This window comes from Helicoverpa zea, chromosome 1, assembly GCF_022581195.2.
Source record: "Helicoverpa zea isolate HzStark_Cry1AcR chromosome 1, ilHelZeax1.1, whole genome shotgun sequence".
Lineage (NCBI taxonomy): Eukaryota > Metazoa > Arthropoda > Insecta > Lepidoptera > Noctuidae > Helicoverpa > Helicoverpa zea.
In genome coordinates, this window is record NC_061452.1 from 11,090,435 (window position 1) to 11,109,259 (window position 18,825).

Consider the following 18,825-nt stretch of genomic DNA (forward strand, 5'->3'; position numbering starts at 1 on the left):
AATTCAAATGTTATTAAAATCCCATTTTCACGAAAGTTGTAGAAAATATCCTAAGGGATCTGGTCATATCGTATTTTAATCAGTGTAAATTTATCAATTACACGTGTAACAATTAATCGTGATAATAAATGAAATAATTTTCTGAGGTAACTTATATTTTTATTTTTATTAAAATATATTATATTTCGCATTCCATCTACTGACCATATCATTAATGAAATAGAATCAAGGTGAACCTAAAAAATGTTGTGTAAAAAGTGTGATCGAAATCATTCGCGATGCATGAAGGATTTATTTGACGGGCTGGTTGAGGGCGAGCCGGCGCGGCGCGCGGTTCACGCAGCGACCTGACGTGCGTGCGCGCAGCATCCCAGCCGCACGGCACTCGTAGCGTCAGTCGCGCGGCACTCGCGCGCTGCATCACGCGTGCTGCGTGTAACTCTGATAACTATTGAACCGCGCAAACCTATGAATAAACGTAAAAGCGCGACGTTCAAACAAGTTTAAATTTTATTTTAATAATTAGTGTATTGTGTGAACAAAATAAAGTATAAGCTGGTATGTATTGCTAATTGCAACAAATTATTATTTTTAGATAGATAGCCCCCTTTTATTTATTTTAAGATAAAAGTGATTTAAAAATTAATAATAATCTGCAATTGCAAAGTTACTGATTTTCTTATTAAAACTTGATTACGACAGTAAAAAATATAATCCAAAACGAACAATTAAAATATTATCACAAATAGGTCAGCAAACAGGGACTCCCTTTATCATCTCATAAACTGATCGCTCAGTACCTACATAATGAAAACTTGTTCATTATCATCGTAGTATCTATTCGAAGCAACAACGGCCTATTTATTGTCATTACCCCACTATGCGACCACTCATCAAAACTTTCATTCATATTTCTTACTTATTTTATTTTCACATCCATCAAAATTTCCCCAAAACTAACCGAAAATGAGGGTTAACGTCAGCAATCAAAACTCAGTTATCTAAGCAAAAAATCCTCAACAACTTAAATATGTTTATAATTGCACTTAATAATCGTTATGACGTCCATTCTAAGCAAACGGAAAATCCTTTTTTATTAACATGTACGTAAATACTTATGGAAATGTACGTACGCAGGTACCTACTTAGATCAGTGATTTAAGTTTATGTATCTTTGAAGTATTTGCTAAGTAAGGTAGAATTGCCTTCTTTTATTCCATTTGCACTTATTAAGTTAGCGTGCCACCAAGTTATAGTAAGTAATTACACGATAAAGTATTATCGGTCGCATAAAAATTACTGATAGAAGACCGGCTCTCGGAGAAGTCCTCGACCTAATATATGCATAGGAGTGTTCACGTACTCACCCTTTAAAGGCAACTGACCCGAAAGGGCAAAAACCTTGTATACATTATCGATTTCCGCCGCATTTCGTGAATGTTTTAGATTTTAGCTAAACTACGCTAAGCTAAACTTAGCTCTATAGAAATACTACTATCACAATCTTTTTCCAAATTATATATAACATTTCTGTAAATGCAACTGTGTAGGTCAGGACAATTAAAAATCATAAAAAACCTGACCTATGAAAATATGCAATTGGTCTGCACCTGACCATTTCATCACATACGCAAGAAACGTCACTCAAACAGCATCCAATTAATAACAGAAACTAAATCTGGAACAAATCTTGACAAATATCTATAGGTTCCAATAGTATTTTGGCGCATGTCCCAACAGCCCGCCTAGATATTGGCTCCAATCTTCTTGGGGCATATTTATTTTCAGTAATGTATTTTCAGTCTTACCGTAACTCGTAAAATGACATTTCACTAAACGCTTTGTGCAGCTGCTGGCTCGTAGTAGACCTGGCTTGTCCCAAAATAATTTTATTTAAATCTGCGAATGGAAAATGCCATTCCCTAATATAATTTGTAATTTTCGCGGCTAGTTCAGAAGGGCAGTAATTTATCATAAACGCAGGAACTCTCTTAATAATTAAGAATAGAGGAACTTGTTAAGTGTTTGCAGCACGATCATCAGATCCTTCAAGTTGAGTGATGTAAACCCTGGCAACATCAGTTTCTAACCTCGCTGAACCAACAACGTGGAAAAACAAATTAGTAGGCCTTTTTCTTAACCTCGAAGATTGTGTCACGACATGCTTCTATGGGTGTAACAAGCTGTAAGTACACTGATATAATCAGTTACCAATATAATAATAAAAAGTAGGCGCAATACGAATCGCCACTCAATCGGATGTTTAGAAACACGCGAGCACCGGAAGATGAGGGCCACGTTAGCACCATATCCTTATTGTGATTACAAATCGTTCGTCTATCGTGACTGAGCGCATCCTTAAGGTTAGGATAATGAGCGAGCGTTTTCCTCGGTTTCTAATGCCCTTGAAATGATTTTCCACGCAGTGAGCTCCTCGACTGCCTTAAAGGATGTTGTAGGCCGGCACGAACGTAAATAACAAACAACGGCTGAACACAAATATATTTAACGACGTTTGGACAAGGCGACTTAACAAATTAAGCAAAGTTAGTGTTGACCCATAGTGCGGCCTGATTGTGGAAACATTTACAAAATACCTACTAAGAGTTCAGTTAGGTACATGGTATTGTTCCCCGATAGGTTTCGAGTCGTATAATAATTTGACAACAACTAAACAATACTGTGTTGGACTGTAGTTGCTGCGGACGTGAAAACAAAAGGTGCAAATTTTATGATTACTGACTTAAACAATCGAATATTATTTCTAACCTCGAGTATTTTGAAAATGCGGAAACAGTGTTGTAGTTTATGATTTCAGTAAGTTTGTGCTTTCTTAAAGTTTTAGGTTTTGATACAGTGAGCTATATTACGCATAGACATGCGTATCTTTTTATTTTTTCCGATTGATTGTAGGGACTGGTCTGCAATCGATTAAGTGCCTCTAGATGTTGTAAAGTTCCCGTACACAGCTGTAACTTCCGATCAATGAACTTCGCTGTTGTGAATGACAATATAGGTATGTGCATTCGCTCAACGGTCACATACCAAAACTCGATTAATAAAACCGATTATTTTGAATGTTTACGAATTCAGCTTCACTTACACTTGACCGTGGCTACAGCACGTTGACCTCGAGTATTGATTGATTGTAGAAATACATATTCTATGCCTTTCAAACACGCGCTATGTACTTACCTACTCAGTTAAAAAATATAACGTAATGAAATTCCTGACCACATTTTATTTACTGATAGTAATAAAATACCGGTTAGTATGTAGAGGTTTTACTATATTGTACAATCGTAAATGGAGTTGTAAGCATTCGATTTTTTGAATGAATGGTTCTATAATGCGATGGAGACTGAAACTAAGAATCATCAAGCGCGTAGATTAATTAAAATAAATAAATATGTGAATATGTATATAATATTCTATTATATTTTAATCACAAACAATACTTCCTACTAAGTTAATATTAAAATCAATTTCATAAGCTAACACTTGAAACTTTTTTGTGAGCTCAGGATTTTTTGCTTCTAAAAGTACTTATTTAAATATATTTTGCCAACAGAGTAGATAAGTAACAGCCACGTAATTTGAAACGTGTGTCCGCGTATTTCTTTAATGTTTTATGTACATACAAATAATTATACATATGTATTTGTATATGCCAAATACTTGCTTGTGTACTTACCAACCAATGTCGACCGCAAGCAAATGTTTGCTCCGCAGTTTGCAGGCATAACCTTCGGCAAATATTCTAATTTAATACTAAATTAGGTAAATTTACGCACATTCATTAACCTTTTACATGAACATGCATTTAATTATATTAACGGTCGTTTAATAATACCTAAAATTGTAGCAGTACATTATGTACGTTAGTTTTTTTAGGGTTCCGTACCCAAAGGGTAAAACGGGTTCCTATTATTTTCGCTCCTCTATCCGTCCGTCCGCATCCCTCTGTCACCAGGCTGTATCTCATGAATCGTGATAGTTAGAAAGGTGAATTTTTCTACAGATGATGTATATCTGTTTCCGCTATAACAACAAATACTGAAAACTATAATAAAATAAATATTTTGGGGAGCTCCCATACAACAAACATGATATTTTTGCTCATTTTCTAAATAGTGGCACGGAACCCCTCGTGTGCGATTCCGACTCGCATTTGGCCGGTTTTTTAGTTTTATCGTACTACTAGAGTTATGTTATATTGCCTAACACGTGTTATATAATAGTCGTCAATAAAAAAATCATAGAGCAGTCGATTCGTTCTACGTAATATTTTATGTAGGTCATCAGGTAGGTATCTGAGTCTGCGCAACTATCAATGCTCTGCTGAACTTGAACTTGCGGCGTGTGTTTATTTTGAACAGAATTCTAGTAATCCTACTTATATTATAAATGTGAAAGTTTGTGAGAATGTATGGATGTATGTTTGTTATTCAATCACGCAAAAACGGATGGACCGATTAGATTGTAATTTGGTATGTAGATAGGTGGTACCCTGGATTAACACATAGGCTACTTTTTATCAACACACCACGCGGGCGAAGCCGCTGGCGGAAGCTAGTTCGTAATATTTGCTATCCTCTCATAACATTACATGATGAATGTCGTACTATTGTATAAGTATGTAAATTCAGTAATCTTTCATAGTTAATGTTTGTCATTTAAATGCGTTTCATTTTTTTTATAACAGCAAATAAATTGTTTGAGCGTACTTACGCATGTTTTGGTTTCAATGATTGACATTACGCATTGAGAATGTATTAGAAGTTTTTTTTTATAGATTTATCATTCTAGCTTGTTTGGTTGTCTTTTTTTATCTGATGACTGAGGTGAATATACTTTATAAGTAATTAGACTTAATTGTATGGATACGATAAACCTGTTTGCATGCGGTCACGTTTTATAACATTTGATTGTAGCCAAAATAATGATGATTGATGATTATTCAAACTCCTACAAATAACTATTCAATTGTTCATTTTATAATGCAGACATACCTACCATGATTATTTATATTTTACATTCATATGTATAGTTTGAGGTCATAATATATAGAAGTAGGTAAGTACATATTCCTACTTATACATACATGTAAAATGCAATAAAATAAATTATTATTATTGACTTGTAGGAGCTATGGTTATACTTCACCTCGACTATTCATCTAGCGGTTGCGTGGATTGCAATCAACCTTTTATTGTATTGGAAATTTAATAGATTTAAGTGGCCCTTAAAATTTACCAATTATTTACATTATTTGATGGAAAGATTAATCATCATATGCCTAGCCTTTCCTAAAATATACAACTTTCATGAGCCCAGAAACGACTAATTCAAAACAGATCAAAATCGTACCGAAAGTAGGTAATCAATTGGTCTCAAATGGCTCTGTAGAGGTAGTCAGAGGTAGGTATTACGATTGGTAGAAAACATAGTGTCACATTATACTTGACTCATTTTACCTCACTCACATTTTACGCACCAATACCTTCACCGTTTGAATTTTGTAGCTTATCGTTCCCTAATTCACGTGCTTCATATTATGGTCTCTTGACCTTAGCTCTCAACTTCTTAAGAGATACCTGATGTGCTTGAGAACAAACATTTTTGATGACTTATCAAATTATGACTTCATTTTCTTTTATGGTAATCACTTGAATTTGAAGAACCTTGTAATTTAAGAGTATCATTTTGGCAAAATAATTATTTATAACGTATTTAATATTCTTATTTTTTGTCCTTGTCCTCAGCTACACAAACAGTGGGTCTCACTCAAGATGTTATAAAAAACTGAAGGAGTATTTTGACTAAGTATAATTTATTGCGCAAGAGATCATAAGTTTACATAGCACGATGCAGTGGTCGTGGAGGAAAACGTTATATTGCGCTACAGGAATACTTGGGAAAGAAGAGAATTTGACGAGCGAGCCGTTCACGAGATCATGTTGGGGAAGGATATCGCCTCTGTACTGGAGAGTGCCCATCCTCGTGTGGGCACTGGTCGTCATGCTCTGGTCCATATCGTTCTTCTGGGGGCCAACAGAGAAGTTCCTCCTCTACATGACACATTGGGGCCTGGCGTTCGTAGTACTGGAGTCGTCGTTCGGGATATTCGTCGCCATAGGACGTAAAGGTTTAACAGGTAAGTTTACAGCGTTTTAATTGCTGCATCTGTTAATTGGTTGTAATGGGTGTTTTCCGAGCGGGCCGGTGATGCGTCACTAATGGCGACGGTTGCTCCACCTGGTGTTTCACATAGCATCCTGGCTGGTGGAGCTGGTGCAAGCTACAGAGGTACCGGCACCCGCCTGCCTGACAACTACAACATTCTTGTACCTACCGTATAATAAATTCGCGCCACTGACTTAGTCACGCGTGCATGAATATTTCGCAAAAGAAAACTAGGTAGCTATTGAAACCTGCTAATATTATCTTTATAAATAATCACGTAGCGATTAGTACCTAACGATCAGTGATGTGCTTTGAACATCAATTCGCATTGTGGCCTGTTTAATTTCTGTGCATTTGAATTATCAAAATAATGCATACTATCAAGACGAGCAAAACCTTAACGGAGGTTTCGTATAATGATTAAAACCATTTATGACCATTCTGCTGGGCGAGTTATTGTTTTCTCGTCACTTATTAAAACTTAATGCCTTTTTACAGACCGTTATTTCATAATTAAATCGTGGGAAGGTTAGATCGTGACCAAACATAAGATAAGAAACCGTCAAGTGTTTTTGTCTACAATAAACTAATATAGCTAAAAGAAGTCATTAGCAAAAATACCTACACAAATTAAAGTAGCTATTTGATGTTTTTCCCAATTAGTTGTGGTAGGTGGAGATGAAAATACACGATAAAAAATAAATAAAGAAGTTAAAAAATATGTATTATTAAATTAATCTGAAATTCAATTTGTAAACATAACTACCTACAAATAACATAAAATCTAGAATAAATCAAAGAATGTTAGGTACAATAATACTCAAAAACGTTAATTCAAATTAGTCTGATTTATTAGGCCAATTAGGCTCTCGAAAAGACAGCCCCCAAAACGCAGACTCTTCCTGTGTTTTTCCTGCGAAAAAAATTGGCGCAACAAACTCCCCAGCAACACATGTACCTAAGTATGTATGTCTATTGGGTTTGAAGAACAAGCTGCATACACAACAAGTACAATATAAAAATAAATATCAAATGATAAGAAATATAAATAAAAATTAACACAAGTGGGTTAGCACATTGATTCACCCCAAAAACTGAGTTCTCAAGCATTACTTTGTACGCGTATCTAAAGCCTGTTAAAATATTTTTTAACCTAAGCATAAAATTGGCGCATCCTACTACATTACATGTACAACACAAACATGATGTGCCTACTAGGATAACAGTAGTATTATTTTCACAAAAAAAGCTAATAAAAGACCAAACTTATAATGAATAAAGAGTAAATTATAATGAATATAAAATAATCATATGTTGTTAGGTTTATTGAAAACTAGCCGTTTTCCCGCGGTTTCACCCGCGTCCCGTGGTAACTACTGCCCGTACCGGGATAAAATATAGCCGATGTTACTCGTGGATAATGTAGCTTTCGAATGGTGAAAGAATTTTTAAAAACGGTCCAGTAGTTTTTGAGCCTATTCATTACAACCAAACAAACAAACAAACAAACAAACAAAGTTTTCCTCTTTATAATATTAGTATAGATTGATAAAGAACAATTTTTCAATGTGTCAATCAAACAAAACAAAAGCATCAAATATCAGCTATTTATACACAGATAAGATTAAATACAAAACAAGTAACCCAAGTATAAAAATGGCTATTGCAAGAACCGATTAAAAATCTATGTCGCAAGACCTTGGCGGTACAATAAGGAACAAGTTCATTACAGTGCTGTTACAAGATCAGCCGTCCTCACGCTTCACTGCTTGCAGCACATTTTCACTACTTAGTTTATCACTAACTATGTGCACGATCGGTCATATTTAACGCGGGGAATACTGAGCTGATTATATTAAGGTTATCTTCGCAATCTAGTGAAGGATCAATACAGTCACGCGCTGAACAAAGAACATTTGGAAATGCTGTTTGAGTGTTCTGAGTTGTTCGTTAGTGTTGTGTGCGTGGTGGCTGGTGCGCCATGCTGTGTGTAAAGTGTGTGCGCGTGGAGTGTCGGTGGCGCTCGTGTCTGCTGGAGCACGCCTCGCCGTGCAACTTCTACGTGAGCTGCTGGCAAAGCAACCGGTCGGCCGCGCCGCTGCTGCTCCTCCGAGGCTTCCTCTTCCTGTTCTCGACGTGCGTGCTGCTCACGTCTATCGCTGTGCCCTTGACATTGAACATACGTTTCGGCTACTGGTTCATATACCTAACGCATTGGGGTTTCCTACTAATCGTTCTCACCACCGGATTCTCTACTGCTGTATCAGCATACGCTTACTTTAAGAAGCCCATTGGTACGCTTTATTCCAAACTCATAAGTATCTATCTGTGTTTATCTACCACGTGTCACACCTGTTCTGATAAAACAGCACGTAGCATGTTATCAAAACAGACAACATACGCGTAAACGTGTGGCTCAACAATCGCTGGCCTTTTTTATTTTATTGACAATATGTTAATTTTGAACCTCGATTGTCGAAGATTTTATAGGAGATGCTGTATTGTTTGATATGGGCCCGTTGATGTCACGTCGAAGAATAATATGTGGTACGTGGCTGCAGTGAGCATCACGTATTAATGCGTTCGTCTGACCTCGCGCCAAACGCGTGAGGTCTTATAAAATATTGTCTCCACATTATCTCATCTCTCACTTACTAACACCACATAACGAACTATCTCCATGAAATAAGTTGTCGAATAACTGGTTCATGTATTCATATTTAATGAAGGTCGTGTATAACATTCTATATAGAGCGGACGCATTAGTTATGTTCCGCTGTGCGACCAATGCTAGCGGAAGATATGATCGTTACATTCACAAAATTATACGTAGATTATAATGCGTACACGCGTAGTCGTCTCTTAGATGAGCGGAAAATACAAGTTATTTCAATTTAATGCATGATAATTTACGTATTGGCCAACGCCGTAACTGCAATGTGGGAACGGCAGCTTTATATATAGAATATGAACTTAGCATAATGGTTTGAATTCACCTCGTCCCAAAATATTAGAAACTGACAAAAATTCCAAACTAATGCAGTTACCCGCACGTTGACATTGAAACAGCTATCGATATTTGAATAGCTATTATTATCTGTGTTCAAGGCAGTGTGAAATAATTGGAACATTTTGATTCAGATGCAACATTCGGTCTGCCATGGTACGTGAAGACCTACTGGATCCTGTACAACATCACCATCCCCGTCGCCTTCCTCATCACGGTGTTCTACTGGGGAATCCTGAAGACTTGTAAGTTAAACTTAACCTAACAAAGACCTAAGTAGGCCACATTTTAGTTTGTAAAGGTTATTATTCTAACAAATCCTTGAATTCTTATATCAGTAATCTGAACAATGCAACGTCTATCAAAAATAACTCGCTTGCCCTACAAATGGTTAAGGTTTTGAAACAGTTATTGTGTAAATTGAAGATGTTATATTGAAGACGCAAGCGCTGACGTCTAACTATTAAGAGCAATCAGAATAATATTGACTTATTGCTCGTCAACACTATCTGACAATAAATCAATATTAGTTGCACAACTCAGAATCAATCAGTATGAATTGTCACCGTCTCATTTTATACCTTTTGAAAACTCGGCAATGTTTGAGAAACGCGTTGATAATTTATTTGATTGACGTTTACAAAACGGTTGTACAAATAGGAATATTAATAAACTCTTTAATGACCCGAATTAAAATGGGCTTACGTTACGATGGTGGAACAACATTGACAAATTCCAACTCTATGGTGCCCACATTGTTACCGCTTTCTAATGCCACTCGCATTATCAATTGAGCAACAAAAGACATACTGTGAAAATGTATCGCAGTAGCAAAACGAAAAAATGTTCGACATAAAAAGCCTTTTATAACAACAACGACCTACTTAATGACCCCACTGCTTGGCGCTTACACAGAAGGTACCACGCGGTTTGATCACCACCATTATTTCGACCTAACAAAAGTCAACTAAAAATGACGCGATAAACGTTTCATTTTTAAGTAAATCTGCATTTGATGATTTTTCAGTATAATTCTTAGTTATTTTTTTTCAAAAGTATAGCAATTAGACCTAGTTTTTACCATTTTATATACAGTTAGGATTGTAAAAAAATCTCCAATTTCATTTGTAACATAATTCTGCATTTAACAGTTGATAATGTTAAATTAACACGTAATTCATTGCTGCAATGTTCCTTGTGAATACCTAAATAACTATGAGGAAAGTACACCATAATTTTAACATCCATTTAATACTTCCAGCGGCTGAAACAGTGAACTTCGCTCCGAACCCGGTGCTGGACATCATGCTGCACGGCGTCAACTCGGCGGTGATGCTGGTGGAGCTGATCTTCTCAGCCCACCCCAGCCGGCTGATGCATGTCATGCAGCCGCTGTACTTCGCCGGGGCCTATATGCTCTTCAGCGTCATCTATTACTTCGCTGGCGGATTGGACCCGTGAGTATTTTTGAATTGTTCAAATGTCACTTTTATATGTCCTAATTTATGATATGTAAATGTAGTATGTACCAGAGTCTACTAAAAATTTGCAAACCGATTGAGCGGTGAGATATCTATGCTGTACTTAATGTTACCTAACCAAAACACCTGTAGTACCGTATCTCTGGAAATAAAGTTTCTTATTCTAGTACCAAGTTATGCAATTTTAAGGATGGTTGCCGGAATGCTCATCGAATTGTTCGGTAGCTCCAGACATTACGTTGCCATGCGAGCACCTTTTGATATCTCTGCCATATGCTCTTATGCTCTCACGCCCACTCTCATGAATGTATGAAACCGATGCAAGTGCAGGCATATGTGATGGGCGTATATACAATCAGTCATAGCAGATAACTTAGGTATTTAGATAATAGTAATTTTTGTACATAAACAAACAAACAACCAATTATATAGCAATTTACATAATGGCATTTTAAAAGGCATGTAAGCCGTTGACGATAATAGATGAGTAAGATGAAGCAACTGACCCTTTGTTTAGATATCTCCAAGATCAATCTGAAGCGTCCTTTACAACACGCAATGGATCAATAAAGACCTTTGTTTGTTAAGACTTTAATGATTCAACGATAATCAGTTTGCAACAATAATGAAATTATAAAAAAATCACAGTTGGACTGAAAGAATAACAACTACAGTCTTCAAATTTTTAGTTACATAGATAAGTCTATGCGTAAATGTGCATTCCAATATTATATAATTGCATAAAATAACGCTTAATCAAATATTTTCGTAAGCTCGTTGCTGCGCTTGCATCAGCGCAAAAGTTCAAGATCAAAATAATAATATAATGTTCTAATTGATTGTTCCGTGGCTCGTATCGGAGATTGGTGTGATGTCGTAACGTGGAACCTCGACATCTAACGGACATGTGGCCAATATACGAGCGAGAGGTCGATGGTCACACACTCACGCATAATACTTGTCAAGTTCAGCATTACGTAGGTTGACATTGATTCTATGACAGATTTTTTTAAATCAAACTATCTAACGCATAAACCGCCATGAAATTATGAAACTCAAGGCCGATGCCAGAGGTTGGGTAATGCGTTTGTATGATTGTACTCATGTTACCTTAAGAGCATCACCTTGTTTGTAAATTCGGGGACAATAAAACAAGGAAACAAACAATTCCAAAAACCTTAGATTAGTATGCAGTCATTGTTCGCACGCGTGAAATCTGCGCGCTTATTTGTTTTATGCTTTATGATTTGAGGACACACATGAGGTAGTGTTACCAAACAAATTCCAAATTGCAATGTATCATATAACAAGTACTTATATATTTATTTACTACGACAAACCAACAAGGTATTTGATTATAGAGGGATATGTAGATTATAGAAGAAATTTGCTCGAATACTAGAGTCCCAATAGGTAACTTTTTTATATTTCCACAACATATTTTCATAGAGTTGCCTTACTCGTAAAAAAGTTGCTACTAAAATGCAATCACTGTAAATCGCATGAGAACGCAAACCTTTATTTAATACCACCATGTATACAGTAACAAATCGTATCCACAATAAGCCGCGCTTGCGCCACTAAGGCGAAGTACACACGATTTTTGGGCGGTGAACACAATACATTGCACGTCAAGTAGTTGCTACATGTAGATTAGACTCCTGTTTCTTAACTGATCTGTGAGTGACAGACTAACAATGAATATGTTAGCTATATATTGCACATATATTGTATATTGCTTGTGTCCCACGCACACTATAAAACACAGCTATGTGTGAATTTGTGTGTTTGATGTTAAAATGATATGTGTATTAGTATACAAACCTTGGCTTTGCAGACAACGGAGAATTTGTTAATTAGTTTCAAAGGCGTTTTTAAAATTAAATACATAATATTAAGAAAAATATAACATCCGAAATTGTTTTGATTAATAAACTTGTTTCTTAAGGATAATTGAAAAAATCTTCTTTTTTGGTAGTCGATGGCAAATATTATATTTAAGAAGCCTGCGATACATAGGTATTTATTTAATAAATAAAGCAATAAAAACAAAACTCGTATAGCATGCCAAGTAACATTTATAAAGACACCAAAACAAAGCAAAGTGTTGAAGATTAACTAAAAGTCATGAAAAACAAAATAAACGTTAAACATAAAGCCTAGTACACAAATGTGAATGACCGCAGCCGTGCACTACACCAAACGTGTAAATCCTTGGCTTTATTTGAACACTTCAAATATATGCCAAGTACAGGTAGGGTACTATACGTGTTTGCTAAACATAAATACAGCCCTTTTGTAAACTGAGACTGGTGCATTCAATGACATCGCGATACAGATTAAACTTATTGCAAAATATTCGGAAAAATCAGTAATAGATACGGTGAATGAGTTCTTATTTAATACTTATATGTATAATTTAAAAGAAAACAACGTTACCTCCACTTAGTATTAGGGTGCGTCCACATCTGGCGAATGCGCCGCGAATGCGCAGCACGCGAGCCGATCGCGAGCTGTCCGCGAGCTGCGCGCGTGCATTTTTGTTCGTGCGCCGCTTCTGCGCCGCCCGCGCGCAGCTCGCGCGCGACCTAAGCGCCGCACGCGAGCGGCGCGCAGGCGGCGCGCGACGTCTGCCATCTTCGATAGTACTGAGCCAATATACGGAACTGTAAGGGCGAGAACTGATTGCGCGCAGATCGCGCGCCGCTCGCGCGCTCTATACGAGCCTTGCGTGAGTTGCGCTAAAGAGGCGCACCGAACTATTGCAGTGACTGCACGCGCGCAGCTCGCGGACAGCTCGCGATCGGCTCGCGTGCTGCGCATTCGCGGCGCATTCGCCAGATGTGGACGCACCCTTACATAGTATCTACCTATCTATCTATCTATGGCTTAATTTTATATTCCGAACACAATCACAATCGACTTATATCTGCGAAATATGAACTTGAAAATTTTAAATGTGAACTAGTATTCTGGAATAGGAATGCCACGATAACAAAAATATAGCTTGTATGTAGGTTTAAAGATATAGTATATCAGCTTATTATAGTTATAGAGTAGCATATTTGTGTGTGTTTTTTTAACAAAACAAAAAAACTGCTTACTAAACAAAACGTGCCCTATTCTTTGCTACCACAGATACGTATCTACAAAGGAGTTGAGAATAAATCACTCGCCGTGGGAATGACCTTACTCTATAACTATTTGCGAAACCCATAGACATCGTTTTCTGGCGACTGTAGCAAAGTTTTTACTGGTACATAGTCCTCAACGTGTCTCGCTAGATGTATGTTAACAAACTTGCATCATTTTTGCGTCGGGAAAGAGCGTTTTTCACTATAATCATGGTCAATTATATGATAACATAATAAGCTTATCAGAATTCTACATCACTTCTAAGAATCTTTTATTCTGTTGTCACATCCAAAAATAACCATATATCCAAAGGGCATCCATGCTTACTTCAACTTAATTACTTACTAAAGAGGTCGTTTGACCATTTCAGATGGGGTAACCCGTTCATCTACCCCGTGGTGGACTGGTCGAAGCCTGAGCAGACGATGGTGGTGATCACGTTGACAGCTCTATTCCTCGCCCTGATGCATCTACTCACAGTTGGCATCGCTGCAGCACGAGACGCGATCGCCAAGAGACGGCTGGCTGTACCTGCGGGCGTCTACAACGATGCATACGCACCCTAACAAGAAAATCTACCTAATTATATAAATTATTTGAAAGAAAACACCGAGTAAGAAATGCCTTTGGCTTGTTGTGTTCTTAATTCGTAACTAAACCTTAACCGGTAAGAGAATTGAGTCAATTATACAGGTCGCTCGCAACCATACGATAAGAATGGTCTTAGTAGATTTAAAAATAATAAAAGTGTTTGTATGTGTCCTGCTTTTTGGAGCTATGAAGAAAGCGTGGAGGGGGTTTGTTAACACACTTATTGTTGGGGGTTAGAAATACGATATTGTATCAGCTAGTGGGTACCTTTACCTGTGGTAGCTCCACCAGCCATGACAGTTCCCGAGGATAGTCTGAATGATATGTGTGAATGTAATATTTTATACTATTCTGGGTGCGTGGTGTATTAAAATGTGATATAATTTAATGAAAATCTAATCTAAGTTAGTTCAAACTTTTTATAAAACTCATGCAGCTACTTAATTAGAGCTAATTTGGTTAACAGTTCGTAAATCTTAAGAATGGTTTATTATGTTACTAAAATGTATATTGTGCAGGTAAATACAATATTATGTTATACATATTTTACTGTATAAATTCAAAGCACACTGTGATTTTAGTTTTTAAGTTTTGTAAGTAGATTTATTTGTACTTTACAGTAATGGTTTGTAAATATTCTTACTTAGAAAGCGCACAGTCAGACTGGATTAATGTGATCTTGAAATCCTCATGACGTCAAAACATGTAGATATCAATAAATATTTTTATGTGTTTATATGATCTTATTTTTTTAACTCAAAAAGTTAAGTGTCTCCCATCCCGTTTTCCATGACCTACTTATGGAAGAAACTTGCTTCTTGTATCATTTGTCTCAGGCCCCAAAATTATTTTTAATTTTGGCGTCATTCTTATGCTATCTATGTACTTAAATGTGGCCCATAATCACAAACTAATCAGAGATAACAAGGTCTGTTTCAGTCGGTAGTTGACACGCGCACTCGATAAACCTACTCTCGATAAAAATAATATTTAAGAAAAGAAGTGTGTCAAAAATGGGTGGAACAGTGAAAAAGTATTTGAAAAAGGAATTCCAATTTCAAAAGTTTTCGTTGGACTTTGAGGATTTATCAGACTTTTATTTGAGTTGTTGGCAAAGGGGTCAGTCCATTTGGCCCTTGTTGGTGATCAGAACAATAATATTCATAGGTTTTGCTGGAAGTACGGTAGCCGCCTTCGTGATCTTGGTTCAGGATGGAGTAAGCGCTGGTTACGGGTTTATTTTCATGACCCGTTGGGGCTTGTACGTAAACACCATCACTTCATTGTTAGCATGTTGTATCTCTCTTACGGAACTCTTTAGAGGGCCAGGTAAGTCCTTGTTTTAATTCCTTCTTTTCCCTGCAAATAATTGATTGCAAAGAATTCCGTAACCTAAAAGATTGTTTAGAATCCCGACTTCTCAAATTGACGAGATTATAAAATATCTTATTAGCTCTGATTAAATTCTTGCAATGTTATGAAATTGATAAACCATAAGCAGTAATCTATTACATAGCTTAGATATTTCTACAAAACACTATAGAGATAAAAAAAATCTACACATTAGTGTTACAGCAGAAATAGTAGGTACGTAAACTCCAACTTCCATGATTTCAGATACAACCCCGACAGTGCTGGTGAAGATGTACTGGTGCTGCTATAACATCTCAATTTCTATGGCGTTCTTCATCACGATATTCTACTACTCCTTCCTCACAGAAGTTGGTAAGTTATACTTCGGCCGTTCAGAGAATGCGTTCCTGACACCTATCAGTTAGTCACGACTAGTGATGGGCACAACATAACACTGAGTTCGTTACCGTTCCTTCAAAATGAACCGCCGCATTATTTTAAGATTATTTTCGTTTTAAATTGGCGGAATCATTTGTTTTATATTTTAGTTATTTAAGTGGAAACCAAAAAAAGGTAATATTCATATAATAAAATTGTTTTATTTATTCTTTGTTACAAGTACATTGAATTGAATGTGCGAACAGAATATTAATCAGACTCCGATTTGCTTGAGGAGGTGGTGTCTTCATCATCATCTTCGCCTACATGTATAATTATATTATTATCAATAACAGAATCAATCCTGATATCTCGGTCTAACAAAAGCCGGGTAATCAAATAAAAACAGATCGAAAACACTTGAAAAACGTGGTCTATGCGCACGAAACGACAACGGACGACTGTTTTAGCGTCACAAAATGGCGGCCCATAACGCCATTTGGGGTTACCATTTTTAATCTAAGTATAAAAATGCGGTTTGGTCATAGTTTTATTTTTATATTTCATAAACGTTATAATTAAGTCTTATAGTCCATTATTTTCCAATTCTTAAAAAGAAAATCAAAACGTATTATTTTATATTATAACTGTATAAGAACAGATTACGATACTTGCCTGTTATTTTTAGCACAGCACTACAAAATATAAACCGCTGACATAACCTTGTAATAGCGCAGTATAGATTTAGAAAAATATTGTTTACCAAGTTATTTGACACTCAGTTTGGCACAAAATTATAACATTCATTGATTATTGATATAATAATGTTGTTTTAATGCTCCTCAATTGTTAAAACGGTAAACAACCAGCAAAAATATTTTTATCGTAACTGCAACGCCATTGCAAAGTTACGTCGTCAGTTCAATCGCGACGTGTCAGGAACGCATTCTCTGAATGGCCGAACTATAATCAAAGTAAGTTAACAACGACTTCTATATAAGTATGTACCTATGTACAAATCGCGTAAAATTTTGAGCAATCTAATTACATGCGGTCTGACTTCTGTAAAAATATTGTTTGTGTAATTTCCATGGTAAATGTATCTAGTTTTGTGGTTTAAACATGTATGTTTTGAAGGTTATAACTTGTTATTAAAGTTGCGCATACATCTGTTGACCCTAACGAGACTAAATGTACCTAATTTTCTATATAATTTATGATCAATATTTCATCAATGTTTATGAAGACTTTTTCTCATCAAAAATTTATCGCATAGTTTCCAAAAAAATAAATAAAATAATTTAATCAGTTGGTCCGCCACTTTATAAAGAATGCGTGCTAGGTTTTGGCCATGCACATATACCTACTGCAGCCAGGAAACTGACACTTCAAGCAATCAATAGTTTTCCTCCAATTCACGATACCTAATCGCAATTTCCGAGCGAGATATTTTGTAACTTTCATATTTCCCGATTGCAATATTTATTACCTATTTAGTTTATATACTATGCCAGTCACAGTATCGAATTCATGTATACAATCCTTGATCTACCTGAAATCTCTCTTTAATACGTGCGTTTTTTCAACCATGGAGGATGGGAATTGGATCCGCCCGTAATTGCTGGTAATTTTCTTTGAAGACAGAACACGCTCCCAGCCTATCCTTAAAGGTTCAATCATCTAACAAACCGTCTTTTTGAATTTTGTTCAAGTTCACTGTTGACACTACGACCATATCGCAGGACTGCCAAACCTTACAGACATTGATGGCCTTTTTACTTACAACAGCAAACCCTTAACTTTCAGCTGCAGATGGCGGCTTTGAACTGAATCCAGTTGTGGACCTGTTTCTCCACGGCATCAACTCGGTGCTGATGTTCTGCATGCTGATCACGTCACGCCATCCCCATAAGCTGATGCACTTCTACATTCCTATCTTGTTCGCTCTAACTTACGTCATCTTCAGTGTCATATACTATTTCGCTGGTGGGATGAGCCCGTAAGTATATCTTAAATTTGCTGTATCATGAGTGACTAATTCTTAATCAGTTAATATAATTAAGATTATCAATATAGTCTAGTCAGAATTTAAAACTGATATCGCAAAAACTCATCATAATGATTATTCTGAACTTAACTTTATCAGGATTAAATCTTCAAGTAGGTAACTATCATTCCTATGACCATATGCACTTGGATATCAAACCACTAAAGAATGTAACTAACAACATTTCTTATTCCTCACAGTCTTGGCACGCATTGGATATATCCGCAGCTGGATTGGGAGAAGCCCGGTGAGGCCATGATCCTGGTCGTGGTGGTGGCCTTCTTTCTCATTGTACTGCATATGGTCGTCGCTGGCATGACCCTCTGCAGGGATGCCATCACTAAGCGGTGCAGAGATAACACAGTACTATTGATATCCAGCAGATAAAGGAATTCCCTAAAATTATTTAAGATCTTAATAAAAATGAAGAACGCTATTGTTTGCCAAGCCTTATGGAGGAAAATATGGTGTCCGGAGTGTACACTTAACGAAGGAATATTTTGTTTTATTTGTTAAAAATTACCTAAATAAATGACAATGATGAACACAAAATACTCGCTACATGAGACTATTTTATTGATAAACCAAATGCATTGAAAAACGAGTTTGTCATGGACCAAGAGAACGCCTGATTAAATATACCTACT

The 18,825-nt window shown here is 36.5% G+C and overlaps 1 protein-coding gene across 1 annotated transcript; it reads left to right on the forward strand.

Moving 5' to 3' along the window:
- The first annotated feature begins 7,983 nt into the window (after positions 1-7,983).
- On the forward strand, positions 7,984-18,739 carry LOC124629429. Its single transcript, XM_047162838.1, has 8 exons — positions 7,984-8,480; positions 9,328-9,438; positions 10,455-10,650; positions 14,180-14,372; positions 15,351-15,729; positions 16,018-16,125; positions 17,938-18,130; positions 18,379-18,739. The coding sequence occupies exons 1-8, from the start codon at positions 8,168-8,170 to the stop codon at positions 18,563-18,565; spliced, it is 1,680 nt and encodes a 559-aa protein (XP_047018794.1). The 5' UTR covers positions 7,984-8,167; the 3' UTR covers positions 18,566-18,739.
- Positions 18,740-18,825: the final 86 nt, after the last annotated feature.